Here is a 26,993-nt window from a genome sequence, read left to right on the forward strand (position 1 = left end):
ATTTAATTGTGTTACCAATCTTTATGTAAATTACTTTGCATAAATTACCAGGAAGCTTTAACAGCTAATCCCACAGTTTGAGATGTTAAATGCTCTCTCTGATAGGAAAGCTTTAACACATTTAAGATGAATGGCCTCTGAAGGACTGATGCTACACCTTCTACAACTGATAAGTCTAAACATTCACCCCTTTCCTAGGTAGAGCAACACCACTAACTTTCTACAACTCATTCTGAACTTCTGTCCTTGAATATTCCACAGAACTGTTTCCTATTTTCTCCACAGTTTGGAAGTTATTACCTCTAATCATCAGCCCTCAGGACCTACAGAGAAATGAATGTGAAGTGCTTTCTCATGTACCTTTTACTCTATTTCTAAGTTATTTTTCTGTTTTTATTGCCTAGAGGGAAAAAAATAAAGACTCAACCAAATTGAGCCATGAACTGTTTCAGGAAAGTTGTTTCCCAGATGCTTCTGAAATTATCTTTAAAATTTCATCCATTTGTTTCATTCTTATACAAACTTTGTTTAGAAATAAAAGTCTCATATGGATCTGAAATGGTTAAAGCGCCACTTTAGAGCTATTACTCCAGTATTTTCGATTCTAATGGATCTGTCTGTGGGGACCCCAGGGGTGTCCTGGAGACTATCTCGTACTGAATCAAGGGGACATTTGTGTGCATATGCCAGCATCACTGCAGCATCAAAGGTTCTTGCAGCCCTTGCCCAGGGGATTTTGAGATTTAGTATGCTGTTTCCCCATTTGGTTGAGCATCTGCTCCCCAACTGTTCATCAAACTCGTAGCTGTAGTAGCTGCCCACCATTTAAAAGAGGGAAAATATAGCTTGACAGTGATCCGTTATTTAGACAAACAACTTGTCTGAGGAACCTCCCCTCCAGGAAACTCAGCCTGCAATTAATCAGACCCTGGGACTGTGTCCGTCTGTCAGTTTGAGTAAGTCCAAAATCCTCTTCTTGTCTCTGAATACCTGTGCAAGCAGAGAATTTCAGCAAAGTAGTGTGAGAGAAAAAAGTGTGATTTTTAAAAATATGATTTATCATATCCAGTTCTTTAAATCTTTGATCCATTTACTGAGTATTAATGGGCTGGATCCAGAGAATATGTTTCCTCCTTTTGGAAAATAACTTTGGTCACTGGTTGACATTAGACCTAGATGGAAACTCTTGAGCTAAGGTGGAAATGTAGTTCAAGATTAAATTTGTAACACACACACACACATATATATGGAAGTATGTGTGTGTATACCTATAAATTGCTATAAGTAAAACTTCATTAAATAATGATACAAAATAAGTCTATATCACAATAGTTGAAAGAGTTATTGACAGTTCCTAAGAAATAATGGGGCGCCCACAAGGTGTTAAATTTACTGTAATACATGCTGAGTAAGGCCCATTAAGATGTTATCTTTGTAAAGGAGGGAGTGAGCCTCTAAGAGGAACCCCTCAGGTTCTTGCGAGGCAGGACTCTGAGCGGAGACTGATGTTATCAGCTCTGATGTTTCTCAAATCTCCTAAGTCCTCACCAATACTGACGCACTCCATGGTGTGGTTATTGGCTTCCAACCCTTCTGGGCAATTGTCAAGGCACTTTCCAAGGTGTAAGTAAAATCCACTTTTACACTTTGTGCAGAAATTTTTGTTGAAACAGGTATCACAGTCAGCTTTGCATTCTGAAAACAAAAAAAAAAGAAAAGAGAAATAGACTTCCATTATTGTGAGTTAACTATTTTTTGTGGGTCCAGTTCTGTACGCTTACAACACTGGCACCTGCAACTTGTGTGTTAAACACACAGCCTCAAACTATTTTGCCAAACAGAATTCAAGAGTCCTCCATAATCATTTAGTTGATGCACATCAGTCATTGATTTCAAAATTGTTGTTCTTCTGGCCTTGTGAAAAAATTTTGACAAGAATGTTTATAAGACTGCACGTCTACTTCTACTAAATGATAGTAAAAATGTTTTATTAGAACTTTCATGAAATGTGCTACGATATTGCCTTCGTGCTGCTCTTGAGATTTCTTTGTTCATTCACCAAATATTTGATTGCCCACTGTGTGCCAAGCACCATTCTAGATATACGTTGACAGCAGCAAACAAAAGAGAGATAAGGTCTGTTCTTCATGATGCTTATATTCTAAGACGGGAGATGTGATCAACAATGATAGTTGACCCTTACATGGTGATTACCATGGATCACACACTGCTACAAGTATTTTACAATATTAAGTCATTTAAACCTTAAAACAACCCAGCGAGGAAGCCCCTATTATCTCTTATTTTACAGATAAGGGAACTATAGCTCAAAAAGATTGTGTCATTAACTCAAGACCATGGAACACAGTGGTCTTTGAAACTAGGCAGTCTGTTTCAGACTTATTCCAGAGTGACAAGTGATGTAGAAAAAAATTAAGACAGACCTAAAAGGTAGGAAAAAGATATGCAAAATGACAGGTAAGGGGAAAGTGAAGTGAAGTGAAGTCACTCAGTTGTGCCCAACTCTTTGTGACCCCATGGATAGTAGCCTGCACCAAGCTCCTCCGTCCATGGGATTTTCAAGGCAAGAGTACTGGAGTGGGTTGCCAGTTCCTTCTCCAGGGAATCTTCCCCACCCAGGGATCAAACCCAGGTTTCTCACATTGTAGACAGATGCTTTACCATCTGAGCCACCAGGTAAGGGGAAGAGGTTGATTGTTTTGGATAAGATAGCCATGGAATGCCTCTCTCAGAAGATGACATCTGAGCAGCATCTTAAATGAAGGGAGAGAGCCAGCCAACAAGTGAAGGTGTGGGCAAAGAGCTTTCCAAACTACCAGGCAGGGAGTGTAGAACAGTGATTTCAAAAGCCTTGAAGTGAGGGGATCCTGTAAGCAGGCCGGTGGAGTTTGTGCAAAGTGATCGAGGGGCAGTCACAGGAGGGAATTTGGAGAGAAAAGCAGGGCCACATGCGGTGTATGCTGGAGAAGTGCTGTGTGCTAATTCGTGTTTTGAAAAGTTCCTCAGTCTACAGTGTGGAGAGAAGACTTTCAGGGTCTACATGAGAGGTGATCTGAGAGTTTCCAACATTTAATTCCAACTGATAAGTCAATATTTCAGTTGTTGTAATGGAATCCTTGAAGCAAGAAGAGCTGAATTACTTCTTTCAGTCATTAAATACTTGGATTCCGTGATAGCAGTGGGAACCCAGATGGCATTGGTGCTTGCCATATTCTTATACAGGTTCAATGAATAATCACCACATTCTCAGTTTTGTTTTTTACAATGAAACAAAACAAAACAAAACAAAAAACACCTCTCAAAACTGGAATATTTTTCAGAGTGGTGAGAATTTTCCTGCCCTGAGGGCTAAGTTCAAGTATGGTTTAGTCTAACTGTCAGGTAAAGACTATCATTTACTTAACATTGAATATTAAAAAAATTCTAGAGGCCATTTCATATCTGGAAAGTACCCCCAGTCAGTTCAGTTCAGTCACTCAGTCCTGTCTGACTCTTTGCAACCCTGTGGACTGCAGCACGCCAGGCTTCCCTGTCCATCACCAACTCCCAGAGGTTGCTCAAACTCATGTCCATCGAGTCACTGATGCCATCCCCCAAGGATGAGATAAAAACATAATTTTGTTTAGGCACTTACTTGTACACTTATTTATATCTGGATATCGGGTTCCATAATATCCACTTGGACATGAAGAGAGACACACTCCAATCTGCTTCATGCCAATTCTTTCCAGAACAAAAAATAGTTTGGGCTTACATGACAAACATCCATTGTAATCTGAACATGTTGCACAGCCTCCTTGGCAGCCTTGACTGACGTTAGGATGCACTGGGGGGACAAATGTAGAAAGACAAAAATAACAGTTAAATCATAAATATAGAAGTTCAGTGACGTTCTCTGGGCAGGATACACATGTTCTTTTATTAGCTTGCAATTTGGTGGTAATGGGTGAATGAGTTCAGAATTTTTCCCTCTCTTTTCTGTGATCTGGTGTTTCCCTTGAATAGATACATACATTATTTTTTAGTTTCAAAGTTTTAAAAATGTGAGCATTTGAAAAATAAGAATATACTGCCTCAAAATATTTATAGATAATATAAATTGAATGGAAGTATCCTTACTGAACTAGTGTCCCAGTAGATTGGAGATGAGAATTGTGTGCTCTTTCCTTGAAATCAGTACATATTAGTTTTGCTTTTCATGTATGTGGTGGATGTATCTAATGTCTTCAAATAAGGATGACAACATAGACTGGGACTTAATTGGAGAAGGAACATTACTTTCTAGGATATCTTTTTCAAACTCTGGTGTATTAGAAAACACAATTTTACTCTTTGATTCAAACCAAATTGACTCTGAAGCTCTGTAGCTATTTAGCACCTCACTCCTTGCCAATGCTTTCCTGAATCATTTCTGCTCACATGATATTTGCCAGTTGAAATTTATATAATGGTGAAAATGTGATTTACCTTACCAGTAGTTCCACATGGATCATACAAAGTATTTATAATATTAAATAATATTTATTATAAGTTGTGTTCAATATTTGATCTGTTAGGAGAGAAGTCATAGTTTTTGTGCCCTCATCTTTCATTTACTTAAGTGAAATCTACATTTGGTGAGGACATGACCAGTCCATCCTAAGGATTGCTACTACACATGTTCCTGAGAATTCCAAGATTTCTGAGAATCACCAACATACGTGGTGAGACTATTCATTAGCAAGTCTGAACAAATATAAGCAAACATTTGGAAGATTCATGTTTACTTGAGATCTTCATAACTTTAAACATTTTTAAAATGACTATTAACTAGTTATAGACACTGTCTGTGAGCAGAGGGAATTTGCTGACTGAGGGGCATCTTTCATGTAGCTAGTGTTTGGGATGATTTTTTCTTCTAATGTATTCTCTATTCAAATACAATATTAACATCTTTATTGTCCCTTTAGGAGTGCAGAAGGGAATCATCCTGACCCTAAGAGAAGTAGGGCTGATGCACAAGAGAGCAAAGGCATCCTTGTGTCTCTCTCTCTTCTGTTGGTGGTGGGAGGGACCTCCAATTATTAAGTCTGTCTTCACAGTGATGTTTGATTACTGCAAAGTCCTTTACTGCAAAAACAAGTCCTATCAGGCTTAGTTAGAAGGAGTACACATAAACCCAATCAGCCTTACCACGGAGGCGCACGGGTTAGCTGCTGAGAGGTCATTCAGTTGACCAGCATCCTCTGCCTGGAGGAAACCATCCCTGAATCAGCCACAGGAACCACAAGCAGCTCATTCTCATTCCAAGACATTTTGTAAATAAACTGAGGAAATGTGTGGGGGAAGGGAAGTCTGCTTTTCCTGTACATGCTCCTCCATGGGGTGGGGCGGACATATAAAGTGGCACAGGAGGTTTAGACATTACAGGACCTGGGGGACTTGTAAGTGAATACTGCCTTCCAAGGAACAGAGTCATTTTTCATGCCAGTAACTCCAGTATTGGAGACTTACAGAAAATGTGTACATATTTTAATCAGGGAAAGACCCTAAAAAAGAAAGGGGGTGAAAACTCCATGCATTTGGAATCAAACTGATCCATTTCAAAAAGTGATAGTTGTAGGTCAAAACCTGTAAAACTTTTCATAAAAATCATCCATGGGAAAATAGACCTCAGTTTGAAAGAAAGTCATTCTGAGCTCAGGGAAGCAAGAGACTGAATTTAAATGAAGATGGACTGGATTGGTCCACATCAATGTGTCTCTGTTTCTGAGACACAGTTGCTCGAAGGAACAGAATTGTAAGTTTAAGCCCCTTGAAACTTTTGTCAATTATAAGGTTAAATATATTAGTTAAAAAAATAAACATGATTTACATGTTCTGAGCCTCAAAAATGGATATACCTTGAAATAAATTTTATTTAAAAATTTGGGTTTGAATGTCTGGAAACTTCTGCAAGAGAGACCTCTGTATGCATCCCAGGATTAACAATTTTGCCCCAAATGATGAAATGTGCTAAAGTGATCTCTCTCAACCTCCTCTTTAAAACCTTTACTGATGAAATGTAGCACACTCAACTCACACATGGTACTACAATTACTCTTTTTTCCCCCATATTTTGCTTTTTGAGACAAAAGCTTTTAACAAAATAGCATTCTTTCCCCCAATTTTCTTCCTTCCACTATCACACTGTGTTAATTACTTTGGTGTACCATTTAGGATATTTTATAATTGTGAGGTTTAATACCTACAACTTTGATCTGTTTTTTCAAGGTTCTGACAACATAATTTTGAAAAATTAAAGATGTAATTGTTCTAACTGGCAAAGAAAATACCTGTTTGTTTTTAATCAGAGAATTTTGAACATGGGCAGCTACAAATAATGGCAAACTTTATTTATTCAGGAGGGGTTAAGTATTATGCTGTGGGAAGTAAGAAAAAAATCGAGACTACAAAATTCAGATTCTATGATTCTAGATTCTTTTATAGTTAAGAATCATGACATTTTGCTTTCTTGAACCTTGTATAAGGATCACTCAAGTTATGCAGTTGGTATTACACAACTAGATACAAATTTCCCAAACTTCATCTTAAGGGAAGAGTTTTTACTTTTTATATGGAAACCACAGAAAACTTTGGTCTGGATTGACTGTAACAACCCTTCCAGCCTTAAAGTCTTATAATACTAAGAGAGAAAATAGAACTCTACTTGTTGTGCTGTTCATTTTCCCCCCACTCTAGTAATACCTTCATTTTCTATTTCTGAATCATTCCTTTTCAAACAATGTTTTGTATTATTATTTTATACGAGCACTGGAGGGATTGGTGGTGGTGACGTTTCATAGAACATCTCACGTTTGAACTTAATCTTAGAAAATGTATCAAAGTTAGCAGTATGTAAGAGGCCATGGTGGGGCCGGAGGTGGGAACACCATGTTAATTCCCATCAAGGAGACTGGCACAAGTTCCACGCAACTGATGCTGAACTAGTAGTGAATGGAAGTAGAAGGCATATCAAGACAATTTTGAAGCACAGGATAGATCTAGATTACAAAACCCCTGGTGGGCTCTCCCAAGGAAATTATTCTGTAGACTTGGAGGACTTAAACCTGGTGAGTGATATAACCACATCTGTATTATTATAGAGGGGAAATTTCCTTGACAGCATGCAGGCATGGACACTAGAAGACTAAAGCAATGATCAAGGTAAAAAGACAGATGAAAGCTTCAAATACAGCAGAAGTAGTGTAATGTGGTGAGGGAGGGATTCATATTCCAAGGATACTTGGGAGGCGGCATCAATCAAAAATGTTGACCAAGAGAATGTGGACTGAGTACGTAAAATAACTTGTGTTTTGCATTTTGGCCAGTAAACAGAATGGAAAGGGACTGCTAAATAAAAGCCTGAAGTTGGAGGGAAGAGCAAGGTACATAGAATAAGAAGGTCTACAAATATAAACATGGTTGGGGTCCTTGATTTTGCAGATTTTGTGAAATATCCAAAAAGCGATGCTTAGTAGATGGAGCTTAATGTTGCAATGGTTCCTAGATATGAATGTGGGAGTCATTTAATTAGAGAAGACATCTTGAAAGGGGGAGATGGCCAAAGAGGCCAAAAGAAGGAATAGTAGTCCAAATAAGGAAGAGAAAAAGATGTATAATCAGTTAATTTTAGTAACAGGGATTCCCTGGTGGCTCAGTGGAAAAGAATCTGCCTGTCAATACAGGAGATGTGGATTCAATCCCTGGGTCAGGAAGATCCCCTGGAGGAAGAAATGGAAACCCACTCCATTATTCTTGCCTGGGAAATCCCATGGACAGATGAGCCTGGTGGGCTACAGTCCATGGGATTGCAAAGAGTTGGACACAACTTAGCTACTAAACAACAATTTCAGTAATACTTTGTATTTCTATATCACTTTTGCTTTCAAAGCATGCATCTCAGAAGGCTAAATTAGCCACGGAGGGACTCCCTAGCTGGTCCAGTGGTTAAGAATCTGCCTTCCAAAGCAAGGGACTTGAGTTTGATCACTGGTAGAGGAACTAAGATCCCACACTGCAACTACTGAGCCCATACACCATAACTAGAGAAGCCTGGACACTGCAACAAAGACTCAGTGCAATCAGTAAATAAACAAATAATATAAGCATGGACATTACTGTCAGTAAGGACAGAAGTTATCACAATTACTTCTTTTGGAACCCCAGACTAGGACTCAATGAAATGCTACTTGACAAATAGTGAGTTTAGATCCAAGAGTAGAACTTAGACCTTTGATACTTGAAACCAATCTATTTAGGACTTCCCAGGTGGCACAGTGCTGAAGAATCCACTTGCTAATGCAGGAGACAAGAGACGTGGGTTCGATCCCTAGGTTGGGAAGATCCCCTGGAGATGTGAAATGGTAACCCACTCTAGTATTTTTGCCTGGGAAATCCCATGCACAGAGGAGCCTGTGGGCTACAATCCATGTGGTTGCAAAAGAGTTGGACATGACTCAGAGACTAAACAACAGCAAACCAACCTATTTACATATAAGTAAACTTTAGATGTGTAATGTGGATAAATATAAAGTGAAAAATGGGCAGAATTCATAGAAACTCTAAATTGGGACCTTCTGGTTATGATGCACCAAATACATGGAGAAATTTGTATGACTTTTCCTAAAACTGGGCAAGAAGAAAGTATCTTTTCTTAACTTGTATATGAAAGTTAAGTATGAAGAATATATCTTAATGCATAACAGACCAATTTTCAGTGTCTGAACTGTCGACACTATCGGTGTAAGTGACTTCAATTTCTCTAGCTATTAAACAAACCTTCCTACTGTTTCTCTGTTTCATAAACTTACGATGCATAACCGATGCAACCATTCCTAAATGCTCTTGTCATGAGAGCCAATTCAACTTTTTAAATAAAATATCTAGAACTTGGAGTTTTAAATGGTACTGTGCATTTGAAAAATACACAATCTTTATATTAGTGTTTATGATATACAAAACCAACTACAACATTGGAATCTAAGTTTGTTTCTTTAACCATTTAAGTGTAAGTCAACGATTTTCCCAACTTTGTGTGTTCATGCTAAGTAGCGTTAGTTGTGCCCAACTTTTCGTGACCCTATGGACTGTAGCCCACCAGCCTCCTCTGTCCACGGGCTTCTCCAGGCAAGAATACTGGAATGAGTTGCCATGCCTTCCTCCAGGGGATCTTCCCAACCCAGGGATCCAAACCTGTGTCTCCTGCAACTCCTGCATTGCAGGTGGATTATTTACTGCTGAGCCACCATGGAAACTGTTGCCTTACTTTAATTCCCTTCTAAAGCCCAAATGCAATACTAATCTGACTGTTATGCAGAAGGAATCTACTGTAATTGTTATGCAGAAGGAATCCATTATTGTTGTTGCTCATGTTCAGTTACTCAGTCCTGTCTGACTTTGCAAGCCCATGGACTGCAGCATGCCAGGTTTTCCTGTCCTTCACCATCTCCCAGAGCTTGCTCAAACTCATGTTCATTGAGTTGGTCATGTCATCCAATCATCTGGTCCTCTGTCATCCCCTTCTCCTCCTCCCTTCAATCTTTTGCAGCATCAGGGTCTTTTCCAATGAGTAGGCTTTTTGTATAAGGTGGCCAAAGTATTAGAGCTTCAGCATTAGTCCTTCCAATGAATATTCAGAGTTGATTTCCTTTAGGATGGACTGGTTGGATCTCCTTTCAGTCCAAGGGACTCTCAAGAGTCTTCTCCAACACCACAGTTCAAAAGCATCAATTCTTCAGTGCTCAGCCTTCTTTATGGTCCAACTCTCACATCCATACATGATTACTGGAAAAACCATACCTTTGACTAGACAGACTGTTGCTGGTAAAGTAATGTCTCTGTTTTTTAATATGCTGTCAAGGTTTGTCATAGCTTTTCCTCCAAGGAGCAAGCATCTGAATTTCATGGTTGCAGTCACCATCCATAGTGATTTTGGAGCCCAAGAAAATAGTCTTTCACTGTTTTCATTTTTTGCCCTCTATATGCCATGAAGGCTCCAAAATCACTGCAGATGATGACTACAGCCATGAAATTAAAAGATGTTTACTCCTTGGAGGAAAAGTTATGACCAACCTAGACAGCATATTGAAAAGCAGAGACATTACTTTGTCAACAAAGGTCCATCTAGTCAAGGCTATGGTTTTTCCGGTAGTCATGTGTGGATGTGAGAGTTGGACTATAAAGAAAGCTGAGCACCGAACAATTGATGTTTTTGAACTGTGGTGTTGGAGAAGACTCTTGGGAGTCCCTTGGACTACAAGGAGATCCAACCAGTCCTAAAGGAACTCAGTCCTGAATATTCATTGGAAGGACTGATGTTGAAGTTGAAACTCCAAAACTTTGGCCACCTGATGATAAGAGCTGACTCATTTGAAAACACCCTGATGCTGGGAATGATTGAAGGTGGGAAGAGAAGGGGACAACAGAGGATGAGATGGTTGGATGGCATCACCGACTCAATGGACATGAGTTTGCGTAAACTCCGGGAGTTGGTGATGGACAGGGAGGCCTGGTGTGCTGCAGTCCATGTGGTCGCAAAGAGTCAGACCTGACTGAGCTACTGATCTGAACTAAACTGATATGCCATGAAATAATGGAACCAGAGGCCATGATCTTCATTTTTTGAATGCTGAGTTTTAAGCCAGCTTTTTCCCTCTCCTTTTTTAACTTCATCAAAAGGCTCTCTAGTTCCTCTTAACTTTCTGCCATAAGGGTGGTGTCTTCTGCATATCTGAGGCTATTGATATTTCTCCCAGCAATCTTGATTCCAGCTTGTGAGTCATCCAGCCCGGCATTTCATATGATGTACTCTGCATATAAGTTAAATAAGCAGAGTGACAATATACAGCCTTGACACACACCTTTCCCAATTTTGAACCAGTCTGTTTTCCATGTTTGGTTCTAACTGTTTTTTCTTGATCTGCATACAGGTTTCTCACGTGGTAGGTAAGTTGGTGTAGTATTTACATCTCTTTAAGAATTTTCTATAGTTTGTTGTGATCCACATAGTCAAATACTTTGGCATAGTCAATGAAGCCAATATTTTTCTGGAATTCTCTTGCTTTTTTATGATCCAACAGATGTTGGCAATTTGATCTCTGGTTTCTCTGCCATTTCTAAATCCAGCTTGTACATCTGGAAGTTCTCAGTTCACATGCTGCTGAAGCTTGGAGAGGGTTGCCTTGCCCTTCTCCAGGGGATCTTCCCAACCCAGGGATTGAACCCACGTGTCCTGCATTGCAGGCAGATTCTTTACCATCTGAGCCACTAAGGAAGCCCAATAATTGATTTTAAATTAACTGCAGCTATGAACATATAGTAAAGAAATCAGATTTTATATCACATACATTTTGAGGATGCTTCATTAATTATGAAATAAATCATTCAAAATAATATAATAAAAGCTTCCCTAGGGGACTTCCCTGGTGGTCTGCTGCTTCAGACTTGGCATTCCCAATGCAGTGGGCATGGGTTTGATCCCCAGTTGGGAAACTAGGATCTGGCACGCTACAGGCTCAGTCTCTCTCTCTCTCTCTCTCACACACACACACACACACACACAAAGTTCTCTAGGTGCCATTTATTTGAGTTATCAATTCACTTAGAGAAAATGTAGACTTTTTTCCTGCCTAAGTAAGAACAGCACGTTTCTATCATATCTTGAGACTTGATTGTTATAGAATCATTTTTAAGTTTAATGCAATGTTTTGGTCATAGAAAAAGATGTTCTGTGGTTCCTCTGGAATGTCTGGCAATATTCACTTTAAGAAAAATCTAATACTAAAAATTTGAATAACTTGGCAGTCTCTTTCAAATTTTATTGATTCAACCCCAGAAAATATTGAGAGTCAATGTTTCTTATTTATTCCTAAGTTAAATCTTTTAGGGCAGAAGTGACTATAGCTAAGATCTCTAGAACCATTTGGGTAACTTGGGACTATTAGGTATAACATCAAAATATCAAAAGTTGCTTGAATAAATATGATTACTTATTGTACATATAGTAACAATACTGGTATACATAAACATTTGTATATATACAATGTATACAATTGTATACATACAATATTTGCATACATACTTGTATACATTCTTAAATAATGATATCTGGATGAACAGAGGTCTAGCATAGTCATCCATTATTATTTTTGACTAATAATTTGTTGAAAGAGTGACATGTTTATATATACACACATATACTCTATTGTTGAAATACTGTGTATCATCTGATGATTTTAATGTTTTTGTATACCAATGTTTTAATCATTAAATGAATTAAAATTTGCCTATGCTATGTAAATATACAAATGTACACGTTTTTGTGTTAAACACATGACACTCACACATCCTATTTGGTCTGTTATTAAATAAATATTACAGACATTAACCGACATGAAGCAGTTAAAACAATCGAGTCTGCCACATCTTTTATCCCAGTGAATCAACTTCTGATACTCTGAAAGTCTGTGCCCAGACCAATGGGTTCACAAAATTCCTAGCAATCTCAGAGAGGAATGTATTCACCAGCTGCTGAATATAGCCCAGTTAGGACTCCACCATTATTATGTGGGAAACATACTGTTTTTAATGGAAACTATTTCTTTGAAAACTTGGAAGATCTTTCTCTTTCTCTTACTGAATAATAATTTCCTGAAGGGAGTCTAATATTTATATTCTATAAATACTTTAAAATAAAACCACAGCAATAAAACAGACCTAACATTAAGTAGCAATTAGCTAGACTTTCCACTAAAATCAAGCCAGCTCAAAATATTAAGAACATGGCTAGCAAGTGATGGCAGACATAGATTTCCCGAAATCTAAGATATGATGAATATTTGGAACTAGATGCCAAGTTGGTGGCCAATGACTGAGCTTTGTCTATCCACAGGCTATAGAATCAGAACTAGAAATAAAAGATGAAAGTGGGTTGCATCGTGTGTATATATGTATATATAGTATTACATGTAATACATATATACTACATAAAATATTACATATAATATTACATGTTATATATACATTATATACACGTATGTGTTATTATATATATATATATACATATATATGCTATTATATACACATGTATATAGTGGAGATCAGTGTGAAGGGTTTTAACAAAATTTTCAGATAACTTGTATGTGCCCCACACTACACATGGTGCAGAAAACATAGGAGCGAATAAGACAGCTGGTTCCCAATCTCATGATGTTAATCAGTTAATAAGCAAGTCAACAAAGAAATTAAATGGTCAAAGATTGTGATGAGTGTTGTGAAGGAAGTAAACAGGTGGATAAAGCAGAAAATAACTCTGGGAATCTACTTTAAATACGGTGGTCAGGAAAGGCCCCTTTAAGAAGTTTACCCTTTAGTTGAGACTGGGAGGATGAGAAGGACTCAGCCAGGAAAACCTGAGGGCCAGCACTCCAGGTGGAGCCTCAGTCAGTACAAAGGCTGTGGGAAAGAACAGGGCACAAGGAATAGTCAAGGGGAACCAATGAGGCTGCAGTGCTGTGACTGGTATGAGACAAGGTTAGGAAAGGAGGTTAAAGTTAAAGCCAGATCCTACAGACCCTTAATGACCAAAGTAAATAGCTGGGATTGTCTACCAAGACCCTTTAGACTCTGCATTGCTAAGCAGACATCAGAAGGAAAGGAAAGAACACATTTTTGCCTGACTTAGTCATCCACTTTAATTTTTTGCTAATTTTATAGGTTATAGAACAGAACCAACATCTTGGATTCCACAAACACAGGTTTTCTTATTAAGTTTTATATTAAAGGATAATGTTCTAACTAGACATAACTTAGGAATTTACATTCAGATTCCAATCTCGTGTACATTGTTCTACCTGTACTTTGCTCTTGGGAAGATGTTATTTCATTTTTGTTTCTCCCATCTCTCTCTAGCAGTAACTTTAGTTTTCTTTGGGGTTTTAAATTTTCATTCTACTGTACTGGAGTGTGTGTCGGGGGGAGGGGAGGGGGCCTTGGTAGTGGTGAGGAGAAACAAAAATGTTATGAAATATATAAGATGTCATAAGAACAAACTCTAAAAAAGTAAAGCATTCTGCAATCTTGCATATAATCTTTTTTTTTTTTGTATTTTTCTGAATTCTTGCCATTAGTGACATATACTGACACAGTCTAATTTAGAACAACAACATTATCGTTTTCACTTATGATCTAACCTTCCTTTTAGAATCCCACTATTATGTTCTTTTTTCTCCCATTAAATGAATTAAATAACCTAAGGACTAATTCCAAAGTTGATTCTTCAAATGCAGTGAAAACCATATTAGTTTTCATGTGACCTACCAATAGCTGTAGTTGATGCTGAAACTGCAACAAAAAGCATTTGTAGAATCAAAATAGTGGAATTTTTTCCCCTTAATTACAAGCAGAAAATCTATCATAAAGTTAATGCACTCTGCTATGGGTGTAATACATAAGGTACTGAATCAACATCTCCAGCTGTTGGTAAGAGCGGGAGAGCTTCCCCTTCTCCAAGTGGCTATGTTCCCAAGTGGAGGTGAATAGAGGACAAGAAGGCCTGGATGGGGGTAACGGAGACCCAGATTCTGTAGAGAGCCAGGACCTGTTGATGAGTTAGTGGGTGGTAATAGCAGCGTTTTTCATGAGACAGATCCAACAGTGTTCATCCAACAGTGGGAATCATTATGTGCTCTGGTCTGGCTGAACCATTCCTTTTTTTTTTTAGGAGAGAATTAATTAGAAATCAACATAAACAGAAAATGTGATAGTTTAATGGTAATGAATCTGCATGGGTGTGATTCCATAACTACTAAGTTTGCATTCTTGAATGAAACAAACTTCAGTTTGTGTTAAAAACAAACTCCACTTTGTTATATTAGGAATAAACTTGGATCTTCTCACCACATAGCATGCTCAAGTAGCATATCTCATGCTGAAGTCTTAGCATAAGCAAACAGCAGGCGAGGGACTTGTGGTATTTTAACAGGCACAAGAAGATGTGCAAATAGTGGGTATACCATTAAATAAATCCAGCTTTATGTGTGACATCTGAAATCCTGAGCAGAAAAAAAAAAAAGTGGATTTTTTTTTTCTCTAGGTTCACAAAATTGCTGACAAAACAGAAGGTGCAGACACGCACCTTTGTGAGTAGGATGTGTGTTTGAACTTATGTGCACCACTCACCAGGGCACTGCCTCAGTCAGAAATGTGGCTTCTGCACTTCCTAGAGGAGCACAGGGACTGGGAAGAGGAGAGCTGGTTTGGGACTTTAACAGAGTTCTGACATTTACTAGCTGGAAAACCAGAATGTACCTCTTCAACTAGCTGTTCATTTAAACGATTGAGTTTTCTAAACATCCAGACATGGGGCGAGTTGGTGAACATTCAAAGATGAATAAAACCAATAATCTGTGTCAAAGAGCTCACAGTCTGATTATTTATTTAGATAGACAACGGATGTGTAACCTCTCTGAACCTCAGCTTCCTTACCTGCAACCTGAGAATATCTACCTGATAGACATGGTGGGGGTGGGAGGAGAGAATTAAGTGAGAGCATTTGGAAGCACCTAGCACTGTTACAGGTGTGTGTGCATACGTGCTAAGTTGCTTCAGTCATGTCCGACCCTGTGCAACCCTATGGACTGTGGCCCACCAGGCTCCTCTGTCCATGGGTTTCTCCAGGCAAGAAAACTGGAGTGACTTGCCATTCCCTCCTCCGGGGTATCTTCCCAACCCAGTGGTGGAATCCACGTCTCTTATGTCTCCTACATTGGCAGACAGTTTCTTTACCACGAGTGCCACCTGGGAAGCCCACTCTTATAGGCACTTGTTACAGATCAATAAGTGTTAAGACATTTTGTTTTACCTGAGAAGTACCAACCACATTCTTGTATCATGTCCACTCTTATTCAAGGCAGCTGGGAGCTTTTGGTCAATAATAACTCTTCAAAAGCCTCCAAGCAAGGAGACAGGAGATTTGGGGAACCTTTAAGAGCCAAGGATTCACTAACAGTCATAGAGAGGGGCTACTTTTTCAGGACTGCAGACACAGCTTTTAATGAATATCCAAGATGGTCTTTCACAACATTCTGAGCAAGAAGTCCTCTGGGACTCTAGCAACCCACTGAAGACAAGAACCTGCTTAAACAGATGGAAAGAGGTCAGGCATGCCATGAAAGTGGTACCAGAATGATAACAGAGAACCTGAAGGTTCTAGAGTATGTCCAGACTAATGTCTAGACTAAACTTTGCTATGTGTGAAAACGACCTGGAGTACTTGTTAATAATGCAGGTACATAGGTTTCACTCCAAAACTCTGTGATTTGGGGAATGAAGAGGTGGGCTTAGGTAGCTCCATTTACAACAAGCACTCTAGGTGAATGTGATGCAGATGATACTAATATCATACTCTCAGTATCATATCATGGCCATCCTCCCAACTAGGTACTTATTCAGTGATTACTGGAAATTCTCTGCTAGGCACTGAGAGACAAAGCATGGTCCCTGGCTCAAGAATTCTATAATGCCACAGTAAAATAGTCTGTTTACATTCTGAGGGCTATAAATATATAGTTTAGAAATGAAGTACAGCAGACATTAAAAGGTAGGCACAATTACTGATGGTTGAGGTATTTCAAGATTGCAGAGAGCAATTAGGAATAGTTATGGGACTTGAGGGAAGAGAATAACTTAGAGAAATGGAAAGGGAAGGAATGTTATGAACAGGAATGTTCATAACAGGAATATAAAAAGAATATTTGGGACAATGGTGAATATAAAGCTGTGAATTTAAAGGGATCTTAGAGCTCTTCCTTCTCTCTTAAATTTCAAATGAGAACACTGACATCCATAAAGTTAACCAGCTTCCAGCTATAGAATCATAAACCTTTGGAACTTTAGAGGGATTTAGTTCAAACAGCTCTCCCAGAAAAGTCTATTTAATCATGTTTAGTAAAACAAATCTTATGATATCTGGGGGCAAACAATATAATTATTTTATAGCACCCTATCATATTGAACATATTGAAACGTCTCTCCACAGTGAACGTAAATCTGTCTTTCACAAAGTTCATGTGCTTAGTTGCTCAGTAGTGCCCAACTCTTTGTGACTCCATGGACTATAGCCCACCAGGCTCCTCTGTCCATAGGATTTTCCCAGCAAGAATACTGGAGTGGGTTGTCATTCTCTTCTCCAGGGGGGTCTTCCTGAATCAGGGATTGAAGCTGGGTCTCCTGCACTGCAGGCAGATTCTTTACCGTCTGAACCACCAGGGAAGCCCTCATTTGACAATACTTCTCAAGTAATCCAACATATCAAATGAACTTAATTAGTTAAATATCTTTCTTCGGGGTGTTTTAGGGGCCCTTTGAAGCATACTACTACGTTGGAGCAAAAGTAATTATGGTTTTGGACCCTGAATTTTAAATCATTATAACTAGGCTCAAACACATTTTTATTAATCCAATAGGAACCATTACAATCAACACATTTTTGCCAATGAGAAATAAGTTTGTTTATTCCTATAGCATAAAAATCCATGCTTTGGGAGTCGATGAGCTCTTGGAAAGCATTTTCTGAGTCCTTTTGGTTGTAGAAGCATTTTCCCTGCAAAAAGTTGTCCAGATGCTTGAAGTGGTAGTCAGTTGGCAAGAGGTCAGGTGAATATGGTGGAGGAGGTGAAACTTCGTAGCCCAATTCATTCAACTTTTGAAGCACTAGTTATGTGACATGCAGTCAGCCGTTGCAGAGAATTGGGCCCTTTCTGTTGACCAATGGCAAACTCAGGTGTTGCAGTTTTCAGTGCATCTCACTGATTTGCTGAGCATACTTCTCAGATGTAATGGTATCACTGGGATTCAGAAAGCTGTAGTGGATCAGAGAAGCAGCAGACTAACTAACAGAGACCATGAACTTTTTTGGTGCAAGTTTGGCTTTAAGAAGTGCTTTAGACCTTCTTCTCAGTCCAACCACTGAATTGGTCATCAACAGTTGTCGTATAAAATTCACTTTTTGTCACATGTCACAATCCAATTGAGAAATGGTTCATTGTTGTGTAGAATAAGAGAAGATGACACCTCAAAACAACTATTGTTTTGATTTGTGGTCAGCTCATGAGGCACCCCAGAGAAGGCAATGGCACCCCACTCCAGTACTCTTGCCTGGAAAATTCCATGGATGGAGGAGCCTGGAAGGCTGCAGTTCATGGGGTTGCTGAGGGTTGGACACGACTGAGCGACTTCACTTTCACTTTTCACTTTCATGCATTGGAGAAGGAAATGGCAACCCACTCCAGTGTTCTTGCTTGGAGAATCCCAGGGTCGGGGGAGCCTGGTGGGCTGCCGTTTATGGGGTCTCACAGAGTCGGACACGACTGAAGCGACTTAGCAGCAGCAGCAGCAGCATGAGGCACCCACTTACTGAGCTTTTTCACCTTTCCAGTTTGCTTCAAATGCTAAAGAAATGTAGAATGGTTGATGTTGAGTTCTTTGGCAATTTCTGGTGTAGTTTTAAGAGGATCAGCTTCAATGATCCTCTCAATTGGTCTTTATCAACTTTCAATGGCCGGCCACTGCACTCCTCATCTTCAAGGCTCTAATCTCCTTTGCAAAACTTCTTGACACACCTCTGTATTGTATGTTCAGTAGCAGCTTTTGGGCCAAATGAATTGCTGATGTTGCAAGTTGTCTCTGCTGCTTTATGAATCCATTTTGAACTCAAATAAGAAATCTGCTTGAATTTCTTTGTCTAACATCATTTCCATAGTCCAAAATACTTATAAAATAAATAGCAAGTAATAATTCATTAGCAAAAAACATAAAGCAAGAAATGCACATTAAAATGATGCAGAACATAACCACATTTTAAGAACGTATTCCAATATCAAATGGCAAAGTTCAACAATACAAAACCAAAATTACTTTTGCACCAACCTAATATCATAGACCACACTCAGTATGCTTTCTGTTTTCCTTAAGACAGTTTGTCAGACAATACCTGGTGCCTAGGATGGAAAGATAGTTAAGACCTAGGAGTTTCCAGTATGGCTAGAGATTACAAACTAGGTTAAGCCAGCGTGGTGAATTCTGTGTACAAACCAGGCAGAAAGCAGACACCTAGTTGGCAGACCTTACATTTGAGCTGGATTTAGAGAAATAAGGAGAAACTGGGGGAGGGTGGGGGCTGAATTTAATCATAAATGTAATCTGGACGAACTGTTTATGGGCAAATCTAAGACCATGCTCTAATTTGGTTTTAAGGGAATCCTCTCTGATGGTGAAGAAGAGATGCACTGGAGAAGGGAGACTAAAGTTGAGGGCGTCAGTAGGACGTTCTGGTCTGTACCTGGCATTGTTTTCTGCTCAATTACTACAGCATGAATAAGAAAGCACAGATCTTAAAGTTATTTCCAATGAAGACGGGCAGGACTGACAGCGTTTGATAATCAGTTTTCAATGGGCAAATGAAGGAGTAACACATGTTGAGTTGGGGGTTTCTAACTTGGGAGACCAGGCATAAAACAACATGGTAACTGAGATAAGGGCATTCAGATACCAAGTCAGAAGGACAGGTAGTGAGGGAGGGAGAAAAGTAAGTTAAAATGATTGTTTTTGAGGTCCTGGGGCTTGGACTTGTTTTATTTCTTTTTGTGTATCCCAAAGCCATAGCACAGGACAAGGCATATTAACAGTTCACAAGATTCCATAAGGAATAATACCCTAACCCCCTTCATTTTATTAAAAAGAAAATTCAAACCCCAAAAAGCAAAAGCTGAGGTTTATGGAGTTTGATGCCTTGACAAGGATCTCCTAGGATTAGTGGCACTCTTCAGGGTTTGTGTTTTTCTTTTTTGGTTTGACTGGAATGTAAAATTTGTGGAGAGAAATAGAGGGGAGAGAAAGTTAAGACTAAACATAGGAAGCAGGCCAAGGAGTTGACCATGACGATAACAAGGATACGTCATGGTTTTGAAAGGTGATGGGACTTTAGGAAAAGTTGTTCTTGGGCTATATGAGTTCAGAACACAAAGCTGGGAATCACAGTGCTTGTGATCCCGCAGTTTAATCACTACACCTGAGCATGTGAGAACTTAGGAATGGAATCTAAGAGTTCTCCAAAACCAAAGAGAGCTAAAATGCTGACACTAAGTGTAATTTCTTACAGGATCGATATCCCATTACATTTTCCAGGGTTTGAGATCATTCCCTGATGTTCATTTCCCTGTGATTAGTCATTGTGGAGACAGGTCTTGGAAAGTTAGTCATTAATATTGCCCAGAGTAGGAGCACAGACACTTGACTGTTATACCTCTGATATTCTATCTTCCTCACTGGATCAAAGAAATGTTCCTGTGGTCCATGACAAGTGGTCACTCTCCATTGAGACTGTAGAGCCAAAATCTTTAGTAACAAAAAGAGATCCAAATTGGTTCATTTTCCATCATGCCCCCAGTAAGCAAGTTACTTTGGATACTGTATCATCAGAAAGCTCTCAGTCAATTTTAATCAGGAAGCTAACTTCAAGGTCCTAATTCATGACCTTATATATAACAAAAGTAAATGATTATAGACAATGAAACAACAAAATGGGAAAGCATTTTATCTTTAATAATTTTATAAATTAATATATTACTATGAATCTTTATTTTTAGTTTCTTTTAGCTTATAAGGACTATTGAGGGAGTCATGGGTTTAGAATTTTATTCTTAGATTTAAAAGCATTTTTGTTCATTCTTTAAAATGGTCCCCCTTTTGGGGTACCCTTTTCCCTCAGAATTTCCCCACACCCCACCTTCCAGGATGAGCTCACGCTTGGGTATTACAATGGGAAAGGACCTTAAAGAACCACCAATTCACCTTATCGACCAGTAAGAACAATCTCATCCATAACAAAGATTTCCCCTAATTTATATGCCTTTGTTGTCAGACTCAAAGAAAATTTTATTAATAGTAGTAATTTCACAGGAAGATAAAAGAGGATTCTGCCAATGCAGGAAAGGCTATAAACTTGTAGTAAAACAAAAGACATATTCCCCTGTAAGAAACCTAAGGCTGAGGTTTGCCACCTACCACCTTTATGATGTTTATACAGATCACTTAACATCTTTGAGAGTTATCTGTAAAGTGAGGACGGTAAAACCTGCTCTGCTCATTTCATAGGGTATTGAAAAAAATCAAGACAAATATGAAAAAGTGCTTATAAGTTATACAAAATTATTAGGTTGGCCAAAAGTTCATCTCGGTTTTTCCATAAGATGCAAGATGTTCCATAACCTTATGGAAAAACTTGAATGAAATTTTTGGCCAAGCTAATATATTGATATGTTGTTGTTAAAAATGGGCATGATGGTACTCTACCATCTCAGGGCCAGATTTGAACTTACCATTCCCAGGAATAGAATAAGAATACATTTGATGAGAAAACTGACAAGTTTATTTTATGGGAATATGTATAATTGAGTTTTTTTTGTGTGTGTGTGTCCTCTTGTGAGTCTTGTTATACTAGGGACTTTTTAAGGTTTAGATCTTGGAGTAAGAAAATGAAGAGATTGTGAAATAAATAGCCAGTGAACAGATAATTTTCTTTGAAATGACCATTAATTAAACAAATAGGAAATCAGATTGCTGGAAGATCCACAGAGTACTTCTCTGGAATATCAGTCCTTGGAACCATCTGCTGTGCGGTGTTTGGTGTTACAGAATGGCCACAGGACTTGTTTCTACTCTTGGCTCCACTGCAAAGTGAGTTTGGTCAAGTAATTCACTTCTCTGGCCTTTCTTTTTCCTCTTAAGTTACATAAGGGAATTATACCACAGACATAATTTCCCCCAATCTTCCTAGCTATTAAAACACGTTGTACACCTAATCCACATGGCTCTTTCTCTAGTATTCTCAATTTCGGTAAATGGTACCACCCATGGGCTAGAGCCAGAGAGCCAAGCGCCCTCCCCATTCTCATCTCCAATCCCTTTGCTATGAACAGAGCTCACATCTTCCCATCTCCTGCCACCACTCTGACTCCTGTTGAGCAGTGACGGTGGACTTTTCAGAAGAGTGGCTGTGATCGTATCAGGCCCCTGCTGTAACAAGTTTAGAGGCTTCTGTTCTGCTTCCCAAGTAACCGTTTCTGCCAGTTAGCCGAGTGTACTCTTTCAACCTCACTTGTCCAAGAAGGCGTTAGTAGTTCTGTCTCAGCAGCAGAAAGAGAATTTCCCTCACTTAAACCTCTTCTGGCCTTCTTGGTTAATGGACTTAATGAAAAGCAGAGTGTAATGGAGAAAACAGTGCTTCCGGTTAGAAGATCTGGGTACACACTCAGTTCTACCCTTGCTGACTATGTCATTTTGACCTGTTTCCTAATTAGTTTAAGCCTCAGTTTCTTCATTTCTAAAATAGTTAACTATATATTGATATTGTACAAGACTGAGGTGAAGGTTACATGAGATAACACATATAAAACGCCTGAGGGTCACCTCTCTTTACTCAAAATCCTTCACAAGTTAGTAATAACACACAGAAAAGAAGTGGGTCATGTGATTTTCGGGAATCTGAATTCTGGCAACTGACAGACTTAGAGCTATCAATTGATGTTAGGAAAGATCACGAACAGACTTACATAGAAATCCAAATAACTTGTTGACATGCACTTGCCACACTGGTGCTTTACGTATTAATAGATCTGATTGTATGTTCCATGTCGTGGTCAAAGGTTACCATAAAAGGTTTGGAAAATGCCTCTGAGATATGAGCAAAAATGCACTATGTTTAAACATACAATATTTTAATGTTTGTTTGATAAAAGTAATTCCAGTTAAGGAACTAATGTGAAAGTTCAACTATAGAAATTGTTCAGTGCCAAAAAAAGAAATTCACTCAGCTAAACCATGCTGCTCCATTACAAGCTTTACCTAACAATGCCAACCACTTTTATGGTTTGCATGGCAAACTTCCTATGATTGTCACAAAGGTCATGCTAAATGATGACTCCTATTCATCGGTCATAAATTTTCAAACAAGAAAATACCAGGAGACTCAATAAATTCCAGTGTTTTCTGTTGATCTGTCTTCGACTTTCCTGTGTTTTCCTTACAGTATGTCTACTATCCTTATTTTCCAGAGAAAAACCTGGATATTCATTCGGCTTATTTGTAAACACTTTGATTTCCAGTTGTATTTATGCAAGCCTTACAAAAGAAAAGTTATACAGCTTAGAGTGCTTAACAGTTCTCATTTACTGTAAACCAAATATTGTTTAATTCTGGTTTCATGTTTCTTTTTTCCTTAACCACCGTGATGTGCTACGAAGGCAGGTTTCACGTGTGGTTTGCTCACTTTTGTAACCTCATCACGTACTAAATGTTCGATAGATAACTGTTGAATGAACAAATGAATAAATTTATGCTGTTTTAATAAGGGCTAAGTTTAATTTCAACTTTTCCCCCATTAGAACTTCTTTTCCATTTGTTAGTTTTTAAAAATATGATCTAAAAAACCCCATGAAAGTACAAAGAGAAACTTCTGCTGCATTCAAGCCCTAACTCCATATTCTTGAAGTTTTGATGAATAGTTGTTAAGTTTAGAGAATGCTACAAGGAGGAAAGGGAAAGTTCTTTGATCTTACTGTCGCAGGGACTTCAAGATCAGTGTCCTGCTTTCAAATAAAAGAAACATTAAAAATCAGATTTTATAATGGCTGCAACTGAATCACAGACTAAATGATTTGTCTAAATTATACAGCATAACGTTAATCAGAAATCAATTCACCCACCCTCTAGTGTGGCATTTCTCTAACCATAGTCCAAACTCACAAAGATCAAGATTCTAAAAAGCCAAGGAAAAAGATATTTTCCTTCAATGAAGTTTATCAAGTTTCCATTTCATCTTCCTTAAATCTCTTTTTATTTTCTTTGCTAAATCATCAACAAATACAGGATTCAAGTGGGATCCAACTGGAGACTCAGCATCTAATGGTTGTCATAATAAGTTAGACTCAAAACAAGGAGGAGTAAAATCTCACTGTAGATATTTTAATAATATTCTTTTTAGAGCATTGTTTTTCTAAAATGAGTTTCAGCAGAAAAAAAATCCTATGGAAAGTGAAGAAAAATCCTACTCCTATAAAAGAAGAAAAAATTACATATACTAATAAGAAATCTTAGATTGTGACTTATCAATATAGAAACTGAATTAAAATTCTTGGCTTTTTATATTTTAATGTAGGCCTTAAATCATCAAGGGAAGGTGGAAACAATAATTGGTATAAAGGATGAATACCTTTTCTAATCAAGTATCACAGTAATCATCAGTATAGTGGGATTGACTTAAAATTCAGTCAGTGAAGCCTCCAGTGCTTTCAGTTACTTAGCTGGGCAATCCCCTAGTATAGAAAACACTTGAACATGCTACGCAAATAGGACGGCACAGAAGTGGACTAGTGCTCTTCCACCCACTGAGGCTAGGGTACCACCCTGTTTCAACAAGTGATATTTGATATAAGCATTAGAGACTAGCCATTATCCTTTTTAGTAGTTCTTGAGTAATATAGAAATGAGAACTTACACCAGATAGGATCTCAGATGTATGACTTCATTTTTTGGGGAATATGGAGAAATAGCTAAGAACTGTATTTGACTGGCAGGGTTGATCAAAAAATCTTAATTGGCCCTCACTTTTTATTAAATCATTAAAAACACCAGTAGCCAAGTTTTACTATTGTCAATTTAATCGAAGTCATTTCCCCTACATTCTGTATACATTAAAACATGTCATCTCTCTGGTGATAACTTAAAATAATATTTTGCAGCTCAGGTTACATAGAGTTCAATCGAACTCTTGTCTTGATTTTTTTTTTCCCCTTCACCTTTTTCTCTAGTGTCCCATATCAGAATCTGTGCATCAGATAGCATAAGGCTTGTTGTTGCAAACATTAATAAGATCTATCACTTGGGAACACTTACTTACACTTTGTTTCATCTCTAATGGAAATGATTTCTCTAAATATTTACACCAGAACAGTTGTCAGAATGAATCCTGCAAAATTGCTGGCATACTCCCAGGAGCAGGGAGCTGGTGTTAGGGGGAGGGGAGATTCCTGGTCCTTGGTTGTCTAATCTTAAGCAGTCCTAGATTTTCAGGAAGCTTCTTGCTGGAACATGAGGGGTTTGTATTAACAAAAAGGTACTTCAGTGTGTAGACCAATTCAAGTGAAGTATCTGAACAGCCACTTTCATTTATTGCTCTTGTAAAAATGGCTCTCCATTGGCTTTAGGTTTAAAGTAAAAGGGATGGTTTAGGTTTCAGAGACCCAGCAACAAAACTGTACATGAGGAAAGAATCTTGTACAGGAAGTGTGAACAAACATTGAAATCATTTTATGCAATGGCCCTCAAGGTGCTTTAATATATAGAAATGTCTTGTTCCCTCCATGAATTGCTAAGTGAGAGAGTCAGCATGAAAGAGTTAGACAGGAGAGAAGTGAAACCTGCCAAGATAAATGCCAAGATAAATGTTAACAGTGTTTTATAAATTAACTCCGCTGTCTGTGTGTTTGTTTTTTCTTTGGAAGAGCCTAAAATTAAGGCTATTCGACTCATCTTGGTAATGGTTTAGAATTTAAGGGGTGGATTGAGGAAGTAAGTTTGGGCTAGAAAGGGCAGAGAAAATATCCTGCACTGGAAAATCTCGGAAATTTTCACTTGAAATATGTTCTTATCTGATGAATGAGGGTATTTCTGCCCCCAAAGTCTATGAATGAAGTAGTTTGGTTAAAAAACGATTCCACAAAGCTTGCTGGGTTTGTAAGCACTCCATTATAGTATGGGCAGTTTATTAAATTCAAAGGCAAACAGTTGACAATGAATTCGAGAACGTCAATGAGATGTCCACGTGGGTACTGAAAACAGTAGAAGTAGCCTGAAACGGTCTAGAGCTACTCTTGCTGGAAATCTCCCTTATTCTATTAGAAATTAAATGTTGAATGGGCACATAATGCTCACAAGTCTGCAAACACATACGAATTAGGGCTGGCTCCTGGAGGCTCCATGCTGGGTAGAATGGCACATGCCATTGATTATACTGGGGCCAAGAATGCATCAACATGATCCTGCAAGTCTAGCTGGCTTCCAAGGGAATCCCACTGATCTATGTTAAAAGCTTGGATTTACATCAAGCTCTGGACAGAACTGGAATGCTGGATGGATGTCTTAGAAATATGCTACAGGAGACACTGCCTATTTTAAATTACATTAGTCTTTGTGGAGGGGGCTACAAGTTAACATCTTAATATTGACATCAAATGAGTGTGTGAACTTAGACCAGAGGGGCTTAAGGACACTACCTTTGGGCTTTACTTCTTGTTACCTAATAGTAATGAGTGTCCTTTTAAACTTAGATCAACAAATTGGTCACGCATTGGGAAATAAGACTGAAATCTGTAACAGACAAGTCTTCAGGGACTCAATGAAAAGTCAAACTATTAGTTGCTCAGTTGTGTCTGACTCTTTGTGACTCCATGGACTGTAGCCCACCAGGCTCCTCTGTCCACGGGGCTCTCCAGGCAAGAATACTGGAGTAGGTGGCCATTCCCTTTTCCGGGGGGTCTTCTCGACCCAGGGATTGAACCCAAGTCTCCCACATTGCAGGCAGATTCTTTACTGTCGGAACCACCAGGGAAGTGGCTCAATGTGTGGTCCTTTAGCTTGTGGCCAGGCAACATTCAGGTTCAGGTTCAGTTCAGTCACTCAGTTGTGTCCAACTCTTTGCACGGACTGCAGCATACCAGGCCTCCCTGTCCATCACCAACTCTCAGAGTTTACTCAAACTCATGTCCATTGAGTCAGTGATGCCATCCAACCATCTCATCCTCAATCCTTCCCAGCATCAGGGTCTTTTCCAGTGAGTCAGCTCTTCGCATGAGGTGGCCAAAGTATTGGAGTTTCAACTTCAACATCAGTCCTTCCAA

At 38.7% G+C, this 26,993-nt stretch overlaps 1 protein-coding gene across 1 annotated transcript in view; it reads right to left on the minus strand.

The window, feature by feature from the left end:
• The window catches only part of RSPO3 (R-spondin 3), a 94,128-nt gene that overhangs the window by 54,073 nt on the left and 13,062 nt on the right, over positions 1–26,993 (minus strand). The window contains exons 2-3 of the mRNA NM_001076034.1: positions 3,656–3,847; positions 1,549–1,695 (exon numbers count right to left, since the gene is read on the minus strand). Coding sequence (NP_001069502.1) covers positions 1,549–1,695; positions 3,656–3,847 — 339 coding nt within the window. The remainder of the gene's footprint in view (positions 1–1,548; positions 1,696–3,655; positions 3,848–26,993) is intronic.

This window comes from Bos taurus, chromosome 9 (assembly GCF_002263795.3).
Source record: "Bos taurus isolate L1 Dominette 01449 registration number 42190680 breed Hereford chromosome 9, ARS-UCD2.0, whole genome shotgun sequence".
Classification (NCBI taxonomy): Eukaryota; Metazoa; Chordata; class Mammalia; order Artiodactyla; family Bovidae; genus Bos; species Bos taurus.